The sequence below is a fragment of the Hipposideros armiger genome, unplaced genomic scaffold, assembly GCF_001890085.2.
Source record: "Hipposideros armiger isolate ML-2016 unplaced genomic scaffold, ASM189008v1 scaffold_447, whole genome shotgun sequence".
NCBI lineage: Eukaryota > Metazoa > Chordata > Mammalia > Chiroptera > Hipposideridae > Hipposideros > Hipposideros armiger.
Window position 1 is genome coordinate 797,313 of NW_017731797.1, and position 14,008 is coordinate 811,320.

General features: G+C 32.8%; 1 protein-coding gene across 8 annotated transcripts in view; it reads left to right on the plus strand.

Moving 5' to 3' along the window:
* Positions 1-14,008, plus strand: part of GPATCH8 (G-patch domain containing 8) — an 86,972-nt gene that overhangs the window by 12,645 nt on the left and 60,319 nt on the right. For 3 of the 8 annotated variants that reach the window (XM_019665591.1, XM_019665593.1, XM_019665589.1), the window contains exons 2-4: positions 7,392-7,466; positions 8,469-8,503; positions 13,282-13,299. Coding sequence is in view for 2 of the 8 variants with exons in the window: in XM_019665586.1 (XP_019521131.1) it covers positions 7,392-7,466 (75 nt within the window). In the remaining 6 variants the exon portion in view is untranslated. The remainder of the gene's footprint in view (positions 1-7,391; positions 7,467-8,468; positions 8,504-13,281; positions 13,300-14,008) is intronic. The other 5 variants (XM_019665590.1, XM_019665594.1, XM_019665586.1 and 2 more) reach the window with 3 other exon arrangements.

Genomic DNA, 14,008 nt, shown 5'->3' on the forward strand with positions numbered 1-14,008 from the left:
CTGAGCAACAGCGGTTCGAGTCCAGCCCGAGCTGAGCAGCCGCTGAGCTGCCAACAGGTAGCAGGATGGCTCAGCTAAAAAAAAAAAAAAAAATCTTTAACATTTTTTAGAAAAGTGAAATTGCTTCTAGCCTGATCCCTTTGAACTTAATTTTCTGATCAGCATAAATGAAAAGCTATATTTCAATTCTGAAAGCAGATAGTATTTAGAAAGGAAGAGTTGATTTAGACAATGGAAAAAAAGTGTTCCAAGCAGTCATCATTAAAACTAAATTTTAGGAATGCTTTAACATAGAATCTGTGTATTTTCACTAGAATGACCATATGTTCCGGTTTATGCCTTTGTCCTGGCATAATGACTATTAGCAGCACTTCCTTTTACTCTAAAAGTGCCCTGGTTTGTATGATACATTATGTATATGATCTTCCTAGCTCTAATGGGAGTTGACAGATCTAAATGAGGTTTTGAAAGCAGGGTAAAGCTGAAAAAAATACTTCTCTTCAAATCCCTGTTGGGACCTTCAGATAATCAGATGCTGTGCTGGCTATTTTGGGAAAGAATGATCTTATAAAGTCTAAGTTCATAAGAATGACTTGAAAAAAATTTGAGGGGAGGAGACAAGAAATAAAATATTTATCATCACACCACTACCACCACCACCACCACTATTTGTTTGAAATCACATTTTATATTCCATTTTTCCTTTTTTTTCCCTTCTTTTTCCTTTCTAGGACAACATTCAAAAGGACAAATGGATTCAGAGTAAAACGTACACCACTTACCCTTCTAAAAGACAACCACTATTTCCAATTACGTGTTTGTTCCTTCAGAAATACATAATACATTTATAAGCATTCTCTCTACCTTTTCAAAGGGTAGCATGCAAACACATTATTCAACACTTTGATTTTTCTCTTAAAAAAATGGTATGGAGATTATACCATAACTAAAAGTTTTTTGTTTGTTTTGTTTGTTTTTATTTGAAACTAATATTAGATTTATAACAATTGCAAAAATAAGAGTTTTGGTGTACTATTCACCTAACTTCTCTTATTACAATAACCATAATATAATTATCAAAACTGGGAAGTTAAGATTGGTACAAAAATATTAACTAAACCATAGGCCTTATTTGAATATTACCACTTTTTCCACTGATGTCCTTTTTCTGTTCCAGGATCTCATCCAGGATTCCACATTGATTGCATTTAATTATTCTTTGTCTCCTCTCACCTGTAACAGTTCCTCAGTCTGTCCATGTCTTTTGTGGTAACTAGAAGGTTTTGACTAACTCTGCTTTCTATAGAGAATATTGTTTCAGAATTACGGAGGCAAGGTGATTTTTTTTCATACCTTTGGGTTTTGTATAGTGTAACAACAGTGGTAGGAATATGGGACTAAGAAGCCTTTGTGAATTTGTGACAGTCTCTGTATTCGTTTCTATATTTGTAAAATAGTAATGATAAAAAAATCCCCTAAATTCAATTGATTGCTGAATTCTGTACAGTTAAGTCCTCACTTAATGACATCTATAGGTTTTTCGACTTGAAGCGCGACAACTTATAAGGAAACCAGTTTTACCATAGGCTAATTGATATAAACAAAAGTTAAGTTCTTACAACGTTATAACAAAATAACTTTGAATGGAATGATGTTATTCCAGGACCTGCTGTATTGAGCATCTCACAAGCTTGTTAGGATAAGGTTTCTGAAGGGTATTTTGTAGTATAAAGCTTAAAGTAGCTGTATATGTCCATGTATGGAGTGGTATTGACCCTTTCCAAACTTTTTTTTAAAACAAATCTTTTATTTTAGGACAATGTTAGATTTAGAGGAACATTGCTAAGATGGTACATAGTTACCATGTACATACACCTCATATACTCTGTACCCAGTTTTCCCTATTAGTAACATTTTAGTATGGCACATTTGTTACCATGCTAATGAAGCAGTATTGATACATTATTAATCACTAAAGTCTATACCTTTATTCAGATAGCCTTAATATTCCCCTAATGTCCTTTTTCTGTTCCAGGAACCCATACAGAATATTACATTACATTTAGTTGTCATGTCTCTTTAGACCTTCTTGGCTGTGACAGTTTCTAAAAACTTTTAAAGTGCAACAATTTGGTTAATGTTATAATTGTCATTAATTTTGGGTCTAATTTAATAAATATTCAATTTACCCTAAGTACCTATATATGCTCTATAGCACAGTGGGACCCTGTGTCTAATTTTATTATGTATTTGTGTAATCTTCTAAAGCAAACAGTTTGACTTGTACATTTGTGTTTGTAACATTATTAGGTATACTTATGATTTATTTAATATAAAACCCTTCATTAGGAGCATGGATCTGAAATTTAACATTGTTCCTATAGGAAAAAACAGATTTGCTTTTAAATGATCTGGTTCAGGGAAAACCAAGGATTGCTTGCTTATTTTAATTAAAGAGGCAGAGTTTATGTCTTCTTTGACCACCTTAATGGCCAACAAATATAGTCCTAACTCCTCTTTCTTTGAGGAAGGAGCTATTTAATCTTTAGGGCAGTTGCCTCCAAATTTCCATTGTCTTTGATCTTCTCAATCATTTCCCCCCTTTGTTAAATCCTATACCACTCTACTAGCTGCAGATAGAGTAAATCATAGAGAACAAATTCTGTACAAAGCCAGCCTTACTGTATGTATCCTTTCACTTCCTCAGTGTGAGATTCCCCACACTCCTCCATGGCACCTGGCTAAGATCAAGCTCACTTCCATTTAGAAGGCTTGCTTGACGCTTCTAGTCTGTGCTCCCCCAGCTTTTCATTTACACCTCTGTCATGGCACTTACCATATTGTAATCATTGTTTACCTGTCCCCTCCTGAGGCATTTTCTTCAAGTCCAGGTACTCTTTCTTCACCTATATGTCCTGTGCCAGAATAGTTGCTAGTATATGACAGAAAATTAGTGAATATCATATGTTGGTTTAGACTAACATGTCCTTTTATATAAATAAAAACAGAATAGGTTGATTTTTGTTGTTGTTGTTTTTTTTAACCACTGTAAAGACTCTACTTCTGCATCCTTGCTCTCGCCCCTCACTTTTTTCAGTCTTTTTAAGGTGATTTGCACTGTTCATAAATTATGTCCATAAAGGGTGTTTTTGTACAATACTTTTCTTTAGACATTTTGTTAGACTGAACTTGTAGGTTGAACGTTAATCTTATACCTAGATATGTTTATCTAATCCATTAGCCTTTTATCATGAGGAAACATTGTGCTAACAATTTTAATGCCTTAGAACATTGTGCCTCTCTTTATGAAAATGTATTACTAAAAACAAGTAGTACAAATATAGAAGTGGATATTGTTAAAAATTAAGGTTACATGTTAACAAAGTAAAAAGTGAAAGAAAGCCCTACTTTCTCTGTTACATTTTTGAGAGACAATCATTGTTACCAATTTTACAATTTTGTGGTGAAGTTTTAAAATGAAATAAATGGTTTAGAAATATTGACTATGGGTTTACTCAAATTATTAACTTTGTCTTTTTGTTTACTTTTTTAAAAATATGTAGACTTTATTTTCTAGAGCAGTTTTAGATTCACAGCAAAGTTAAGCTGAAAGTAGAGAGTTCCCATGTATCCATTTTCTCCTTCACACACATATAATCTCCCCACCATCAACATTTCTCACCAGAGTGGCACATTTGTTACAAGAGACAACCAACGTTGGCATATCATTATCAACCAAGGTCCTAGTTTACATTAGGGTTCTATCTTGGTGTAGTTCTGTGGGTTTTGACAAATGGAGTATAATGACATGTATCCACCAATATAGTATCATACGGAATAGTTTCATTGCCCTAAAAATCTCCTGTGCTCTACCTGTTCATTACCACCCATGCCGGCAACCACTGATTTGGTTTTTCCCCCCAGTTCCATAGTTTTGTCTTTTCCAGACTATTATATATTTGGAATTGTACAGTATGTAACCTTTTCGTATTGGCTTCTTTCACATGGAGGAACCAATGTCTTTTTGTGGCTTGATAGCTCATTTGTTTATAGTGCTGAATAATACTCCATTGTATGTATGTACCACAGTTAATCTATTCATCTATTGAAAGACATCTCAGTTGCTTCCAAGTTTTAGCAATTATGAATAAAGCTTCTGTAAACATTGTGTGCAGGATTTGGTGTAGACATTAAGTTTTTAACACATTTGGGTAAATACCAAGGAATGCAGTTGCTGGGTCATATGGTAAGAGTATGTTTAGTTTTGTAAGAAACTCCCAAACTGTTTTTCCAAAGTGGCTGTACTATTTTGCCTTCCCACCAGCAATGAATTAGAATCCCTGTTGCACCCACATCCTTGTCAGCATTTGGTGTTGTCAATGTTTTGGATTTTAGCCATTTTAATATGTAGTGGTATTTTGTTTTAATTTGCAATTCCCTAGTGATATATGATGTTGAACACCTTTTCACATACTGATTTGCCATCTGTATATCTTCTATGGCGAAGTATCAGTTCAGATCTTTTGTCCAATTTTTAATTTTAAAGTGTGTTGTTTTTTTTTGTATATTTTGGATAATAGTCCTTTATCAAATGTGTCTTTTGCAAATATTTTCTCCCAGTCTGTTGCTTGTCTTCTCATTTTCTTGACAGTGTCTTTCACGGAACAGAAGTTTTAAATTTCAATAAAGTCCAGTTTGTCAATTATTTCTTTCATGGATCATAACCTTTGGTGTTGATCTAAAAAGTCATCACCAAACCCAAAGTCACCTAGTTTTTTGTTTGCCTTTTAGTTGATTTTCATGTCATTGGATGAGGCTACATTTATTTTGGTGGTAGGTGAAATATGTTTTATGCTTCACCACCAAAGATTATGCACATTGTGGTTAACATTTTGCTTTTGTGGGAATTGATGGCATTTATGTTTTTATATTAACAAATTTTAAATTAGTCAATTAGCCTTTTTCTGTAGGGTAAATTTAATTCAGTTTAAATCTGCAAATTCATGGAATTTTAGACCAAGAAATGACATGAGAGTGCCTAGTTCAAGTTCTTCATTTTATAAATGAATACACAATGAATGAGAAATATGATTTGTATGAAGTCATACAGCAAATTAGCACTAAAAACAGTATTTAGAATTGGTGATAACTGGTTTAAAGAACTGAGATGGAAGATATATTGATATTTTTTTTATATGAAAAGTGCTCTTTTGTTGGTAGGTGTTTTTTGTGGTGGCTACACTATGACACATTTTGTTAAAACTTGAACTATACATGAAAATGGGTGAAATTCACTGTATTTTAATTATACTTTATTTTTAATGAAAAGGGGAGGAAAAAGTCAGCATTTCTATATCTCCGCCCAAAAAATATTTTTTGAGCATTAAAAATTAAATTTTTTCTGTAAGCACATTGTGGTGGTGGTTACAGGAATCTCTATGTGTTAAAATTCATAGACCTGCCCATCAAAATAAAAGTCAATATTACTATGTGATAGATTTTTAAAAAAAATAAAAAGCATGCATAGACCACTAGAATACATAAGCTGGTACTAGAAGTTAACTCTGAGAGAACTGAGTGCCTAAGAGACAAGTAAGTGCTCATGCTTTTATTATATCATCTTTGATATTGATAAACTTTGGGACAATTCTCTTTTTGATTTAAAACATGGTTGTCCTAAATTAAATACTTTATAAAGGCTTAATTACTTTCAAAGTTGTACCCAATTGGAGGTAGGATGGGATTTTTTTTATTAAATCATAAAGAACTGTAGAGTGAAAGAGAATTATGAGATTTGGCTGGCATTGGTGTTATATATTATTGTGAAGTTTAAGTTAATCTAAGTATTTGAATGTTTATTATTTAGGAATTTAGAAGTAGTACTTACAATTAGCATCTTTTAAGTGTTAATCTTTTAAATGTTGCAGTAGAAATTAAAATGCCAGGCAGGTGTTATTTTAAAGAGATTACTTAACAAAATATTGGAGGTTGATTTAAGACAGACTTTCAGGATTGATAGCAGTTTTTTCATTTTTTTAATATTTGTTGATGCTTACTGTTCCTCAGTCTTGGAATACCTGCTCTTCAATCCAGTTCCATTTTTAAGATTTGCTTTTTTGTCTTTGAAAAACCCATTCCTGTTATTCCTTTCATCTTTTGGAAAGACTACCACACAGTTTTATTTTTATTATTTTTATAGTGGTAAAATACTCATAACATGAAATTTACCATTTTAACTATTTTAAAGTGTACAGTTCAGTGATGTTAAGTATTTTGATAATGTTTCATGACCTTTATCACCTTTACTATCTAGTTCTAGGACTTTTTCATCACCACCACACAATTTTAGCCCCTAATTATTCAGCCACCATATTAAATTTTTAGGATTGTAAGAGGTAAACAAGACTCAGTTCTTGTTCTTGATGACTTTGCAGTCTGATCGAGAAACAGTGAACATTTATGATACAGTGTAGCAAATTATATGTTAGAGCTCTCTATTGCTAAGTTTTATTCAACTAAAAGTTTACCTTGAAAAAACAAAGTAGCTTTTTGTTAGATTAACATTAAAGTTGTCTAGCATTCCACACTCTGAATTAGTTGCTAGACTGAAGTCTTTAGTCTCTTGACTTAAATCAAATTAGGACTCAAAAATCCTCATGCCTTCTACTTTGTAACAAGAAGGTAACCAGAAGAATTGATACTCTGATTTAAAACCAAATTACTAGCTCTTCTTTCTAATGGAGCTGAGAAGGATCAGAGAAAAACCATGATGAGAGAGAACATTCTAGTTGCAGTGACAGCTTGCTGGATTATGGTCAAATATGGCATTATACAGGCATGTTTATCTTTCTTAGCAGATCATTTGAGGAATAACTGCACTTGGGATACTGAGTCAAGAAATTGTTTTTTAATTCCTTGAAACTTAGGAATTAGCTCTTGATAATTTAAAGTTGAATGTTTTAGCAGTTTTAGTTAAAAGCAATGTTATCAACATTGAACAGTATTATTATATAGATTTTCTTTGCATTCCCCTATTACTAAAACTTATTTTCTTTAGTACAAGATTGTTTATGAAAAGTAAAACAATACAGCCCTTTGTTTTTAAGATTCAGTAGTCTTCCTAATATAGTCAGTCTAAGAAAGTTGAAAACCCAAATGGTAGGTAATGTTTTAGTTAGCAATTTCAATGCTAGTCATAGGAGAAGAGTTCATATTACTAGGCCTAGACTCCTAATTGTTTTAGATTTTTAAAAAGTCTGAATTTGTGGCACAGTTTGATTGTCTACTTACTATAAAAGAATGAAAAGTTAAAAAATAACCCCTAGTTTAGTTAGCTTATTAGTAATTTTGGCATTTCTTTTGAAAAAATAACTAGTCTTTTATTTTTTCAGGGTAATCACTTTGATCAGTATGAAGAGGGACATTTGGAAATCGAACAAGCATCACTTGACAAGCCTATTGAATCGGTAAGAAGATCCGTGCTTAATTTTGGGTCAGAGCTAGTTAGTTAGGTAGCGTTCGTGTGACACTTGATGTGAATGAAGTTAAACTTATTAATAACTTATAGTATAGTTTAGAGCTGTTTTCTTGCATGCCTGAGAGTAATCAAATAGAGTTGGGGATGTAATCTAATATTTAATATGTTGGGATATCAGTCTGAAAAATCTAGGAACAATTTAGAATTTTCATGGAAAAATACCATTTTGGCCCATACTGGTATTCTATTAAAGATAGCAAGTTAAAAGTTTAGTGTTTTTGTAAATTGAACAAAGGAGTAAAATGTATTTTGATCCTTTAAAAGCTTCACCTTTCCTGGACAAGACAATCATGTAATGTTCCATTAGGAATAGTTAAGGACTAAGACACTTCATTTACCAGACTCTTGTGAAACATGGTAAATTTGGTTTCTGTAACTTAAGAGATGTCTGGGTTTTGTCAAAAGTTGATTCTATTTCTTTACATAGCTTAGTTTTGGATATTGATACAAAGCAGTAGAACAAGGAGATTTATTTTCCTGACTCTTAATTTTTTTTTAATCTTAATTTTTGAACATTGTTTTCATTTTGAGAAGCCCTTTATTTTCAAGTTGCACAGTCCATTGTTAAAATGTCTAAACTTGTCAGTATCGTCAGTATTTAATATTTGTGCGTAAGTGTACATATTTAATAAGGGTTTCAGTGAATTATTTCCACGAGTGAAAAATGATCAAAGAGAGAATCTTAATCTTTATAACAGTCAAGACGTCCCCCCTTCCTCTTTAAGAAACACTAGCTGCTTCTCCTCCTTCAGGAAAATAAGACAATTTAGAGAGCACAGATATTTTAACTTTTATTTTCAAAACTGTAACATAGTAAAGGATCAACATATATTTATGTTCCTAATTAGGTTGGTGTTGTGTGTTTGTGTGTGTGTTTAGATGTTTACAGAAATTTACACAACTTGGGGTGTTCGACATTTTTCTTCCACAGCAGTTGGCCCATATTAGCTAAGCAGCCATGATCTGGTTTGTATTGCACGGTCTGCCTTTTTTTAATTTCTTCTCTAGGGTTTCTTTCTCCCCCACCTCCCCTTCTTATTTCTGTTCTTCTGGTCCAGTGAACACTGCATATAGTACCTTCTGTCTTAATGTGCTGGCATGATGCTAGACTTAGGCATGGCAGTAATTGATGACGCATGTGATAATGCTGCAGAGGGAGAATTCACATCTGATGTTGTACTGAAAGCCCAGTCTTGTGTTTTGACTTAAGGATAAAATGCCAAGCCCACTTTGCTCAGTTAAAAATGACTAAAGTTTTTGCCTTGTTCTGTATCATCTTAGAAACTGTAACAACGCAGAATTTTATAATGAAATCTGTGGGCTAGCTAGATTAGTATTTTGTACTTGAAAAATAATTTCATTTTTCTATTTTAATTTAAGTGTTTCTTTGGGTCAGAGTTTAAGAAAACAGATAGGTGTCAGAAGCAAGACCCAAGTACCATATTCTACAGGGTACATTGTTGGTTAATATTCTTATATAAGCTATAAATTTGTGGGTACTCTGACTCAACAGTTGCAGGAAATTTAATTAGATTAAATTTGCAGCCTAGTATTCATTATCACTATACTCAAGAAAGTTTTAAAAAGCACTAAATTAAATGATACTTAACATTTTTAAAGTTTTTTTTGTGGCTGCATTTTAAGGTTTTTGGAACATTATTCCTTTGGCATGTGAGATTAGTGCTTTTTCCTCTCACACTGTCCAGGATTTCTTCAGCACATATCACAAGGGAGAACACTATCAGAAGACAGTCTGACTGAATAACCATTGTTGAATAATGTCAGTGAGTAGGCTGGAATTGATATATGCCTTATTTATCAAATAGTATTGTCTTCTCCACTTAAAAATAGCAAACGATATAGCACTCAGACTGGATATTTAATTTTTAATAAATAAGTATATATTCAGAGATATATATTAATAAATTATACTTCTGATATAAATTCACTCCCGAAATACATAAATATATGCATTATTTGTGCTGTGGTAGTTTAGGTATGAGGAGGAGCTTCATAGCCTATATTGTGTTATATGTGGGACACATAATATAGGAGGGATTTTATTTCTGTTACCAAATCATTTGGAGATAAATTTGAAGTTTTTAAAGAAACTCCTAAAATGATTGGCATTAAAGTAGGTAGTGTGGTGCCCCCCTGCCCACCAAAAAAGAAGTGCTTTATAACCTAAGGAATGCCCACCAAATAAGTATATATTAGTTATATGACTGGCTGGCTATATTGAGCTGTCTTTGTCTTAGGGGAAAATGGTTGATTCTAACACAAAGAAGGAGTCTGCTGAATTAAAATCTTTCTCTGCAGCAATATCTATTGAGAGGTGCTGACTGTTTTGCTACAGCATGCAACTCAAAAGTGGCTGGAAATATGCAGCTTTGGGAGTCTACAGATCATTGCAGGAGCTAAAGGTCTAGTCATTTTTTTTTAACAAAGGTAATCTGCAGCAGCTGGTAACCGTGGAAGTCTCTGCACAGGTTTGTGCCAAGAATATGCCTGTGTGAAGGGTTATTGTGAGTATAGGATTAAGGTCTTTTTGTTTTGTAATAGGGTAAATTTGTTGCAAACCAGAAAGATAGGAAATGAGATACAAAGATGCAATAATGCATTATGCTTTTAGTAAACTTCCGATACTTAGATTTGTTAGTGAGATGACACAGGTATTTCAATTTCAATCAGGAAATGCTGAAAACACATCAAAATCTAGCATTTGTAAAGTATTTCATAATCTTTATTTTAAAGTTTAGTTTCCCCCACTTTATTTCAACCAACCAGATACCTTTCAATAACATTGCTGGTTAAGAATAAAACACCATTCTAAGGAAATTATGAAAGAATCACTACACAACTTGATTATATGAATTAAAGAGAAAGTGGGAAGTTTTAACATTTTACCCTTATTACAAATAATCTTTTTAGAACTTGAATTTTAAGTTATTGCTTTATGAGATTTTTAGATCCCAGCTATAATAATTATGACCTCCACATACTTAAAGATAAAATGTTTAAAAAACAAAAAACTTAATCTAAAGCCATAGATAGCTCAGTCAAGGATTTCACCATAGTTGCAAGAAGTGGTTGGTGTGATTTAGGATATATGGTCTTTATGACCTTTACCATAGAAAGAAGATAAGAAATCAGGTGGGAGTGCTTATAAGCTATACGTAAGACAAAATGCCTGCATCATAAACTTAAAATATGTTGTCATTGTTGCAGTTGGAAGTAAAACTACCCATCAATCATTAGTTGGTCTTTGTTCTACCTGACTGATTAAAATCCAATCTTTATAGCTGTCAGGTTGACTGAGCAGGTTTTAAAAATTAATGTACGTTTTCAAACTCCAGTGGCTGATGTTTACTTTGCTCATTTAGAGATTTAGAAGTATATGTGTAATTGGGTTTTGTCCTGTTACATATCTGTTTAGATCTGTGGACTCCACTAGTTCCAAACTGTAACTCTGTAAGACTGCTGATTTGACATTTAGCAGTGACCATATGTGGACTGCACTATAAATAATGTGCTTCTTGGAGCTGAATGGTGTAGCATTACTATATGGCTTTTCTCTCTAGCCTTCATTGTGTCATCTGTAGTAAGCTATAGATTTTTCGTTTGGGGAATTTTTACAACTTGTTTGCATGGGTTCACCTTAGTAGCATTCGGTTTTGCTTATAGAGTCTATAATACACAATCAGCAAAGCTTACAATCCACTCAAGAGACTTAACCATTTTTGTCACTGTTGTCTATGGGCTAAACAGTATAAATTGAATGTGGCTGTCAACTACAAAAATATTCAATGTGAAATGAATATTCATCCAGTGCTTGACATAGTTGTAGTATAGTTTTCTCTTGAGGCATGATTGATATTCTATTTCCTGCTATAAAAACTTCAAATGAGCCTCATATAATAAAGTTTTTGTCTGTGTTTTGGCAGACTCCCATTATACAGATTGGTGGTACTATTGTCAAAATGATCTGTTACTGTGAATGATACACGCAGCTTAATGGAGCAGAGAAAAGTTCCAGGGAAAGTTTTCTATTTCATATTTAATAAATAGAAATGTTTGAGGAATGACCGAAACAATAATGTTTTGGTGGTTTCTTTTTTTTCTAGTATTGTGTTTTCAGCATATTGATAGTTTATAATATACTTTTCTTGCTTTCAAAGAAAGATCTTATTTTAAAATGATATTCTCACATATAATAGAGGGGAACAAAAGATAAAAATGTAGCATTTTAATGATACATTTAAATTTAGAAGTGGGGTGAGGGGAGTAAAAGCCAGCTGAGGTAATCTAGGTTAAAAAAGTTTGGGTTCAACTCAGCTTTGTGGTTTAACCAGAATTAAGAACGTTACACCTGACCAAAGAAAATGCCATGCTGCCACCATTTTGGAGTCTTATCACAGAATAACACCTAGGTTGTGGGAACTCTTTATGAATCATGGAAAACCAGCTTTTTGCCTACTTCCCATGAGCAAAGTTCAATTGCTTTATTGATTATTTTAAAATTAGTATTTTCCTGCAGTTCTTCATTGTGCATTTAAATTATAAATAGGCTGTTAGGCTGTCATGCCCCTTTGTTAGTCATAAACCAGGCTGTTAAAAAAAGAAAAAATGTTCTATTTATTTTTGGTTCTATAAGATTATAATTAAACCCCAAATTATATATTACATTTAAAAATAAAAAACTAAAAGATTTTAGTCACTATTCTAGTGACTGAAATAGTAAATTGTTAGAAGTAAAGTTAGTTCTCATTGCCCTTGTTATATCTAGATTGCCTGTTTGGGCAATAAACTGCTTTCTTTTTACTGTTATAAATAACATCCATGGGAATAATTGGCAAAATCACAACTCTAAACAGAGAGAGTAGATTAATTACTTTCACAAACTGGCCATTGAGTCCCTTGTGCTTTCACAGTGAAAGTTCAGTGAACATTTTGGTCATTTCCGAGGTAGACAAGTCTGCTTTATTTTACTTTATTATAAGGTAGTTTGGTGTGCCTTTCTTGTGTTACCCATCATCCTTAAACCTACTAGATTTTTGATGAGTGTTTATAAAACTTTTTTTTCTTTTTTTGGTAGGAAAAGGGACCATACTGAATGCTAGCCCTTTCTGCAGAGTCACACAGCTGCCTTTTTTCCTCCAAAAGCAGGTAGTCTGGAATGATAGGAAAGGTCCAGATTTTCTGTATTAGTCATTCGCTTAATCTAGGAGATTGGTGAGGGAAAGAGGTTCTGGGATATATGTCTCTTATTTCTGTTGCCTTTGTTATAATCACAAGGACATAGAGTGGTATGTTAATAATTTTAACGTAGTTCCTGACATTTCATTCCCTGTTCATACTTGGGAATGTAGATTTAATTAAAGAACAGTTTTCATCTCAAGTTTTAGAAGAGAAGTGCCACTGCCATTTCGTATCAGTAACTTTTTTGAGAAGGTGACAGCCATCTTGAGTGGTTTTGTAAAAGTGGTGCTAATGTGTATAACCCTAAATTTTTCTTTTTTCTTCCTTTCCCTTTAACATTTGCTTTTCCTTTCACTGTTGTCAGCCACAACACGCTGCTCTTGAACCTCTCAGCTGGTCTTGACTCGTGAATTTACTTATGCTTTCACTCTTTAATAAATACATTAATTGCAAGCAGTGAATTGAAAACAAGACAAAAAAAAAAACGACCATTAGTGAATGGACAGTTTCTTACTTTGTGTTACATTTAACTGTTCTTTTGACAGCCCAGTTTTTAAAGCCAGGTTCGTATGGAAATGCTTTCACTCCACTTGCACTGCTTTTGGAAATAGCATACTGCTTCATCTGTCTGTTTATTTTAGTGCATTCATAATATAACACAGTCAGCATAATGTCTCATCTCCACTTAGCCAAAGATTGAGTTTTCTTAAAAAAAAAAGAGGGGCAGCAATTTTTGTCAGCATGGTTTAATACCCTAAATCTCTGTGCCAAGTATAGTTATAACATTAGTTTATTAAAAGATTAAACAATAATTTAAGCAAATAATCTTAGAGTCATTCTGCTATCTTTGTCCTTTCTGTAGATAATTCAATTATAGAAGTTATAATATAAAATAAGGATTTTATGTACAGGTAAGTTCATTTTCATAGTATAATAAAGGCCTCTTTACCTTTTCATTTTCTGCTAACATTACTTGTATTGACACATTTATTGTTTTACAGTAAGGTTATTTATAAATACTTAGGCACTCAGTACTGGTTAAGGGGATGCTTTTCCTGACAATTCATTTGGGAGGAGAGAAGGGAGGCAACATGGTTGGGTTAAGTATTTGTGATGTTTAATGATGTGGAAGTCATCACCTGGGATTACACATAACCATACCATTTTCTAATTCTTTCAGTTCCTAGCAAAAAAATAATTTCTAGTGACCTTTTGTGCACCATAATGATTTTAAACATATATATATATATATATATATATATATATATATAT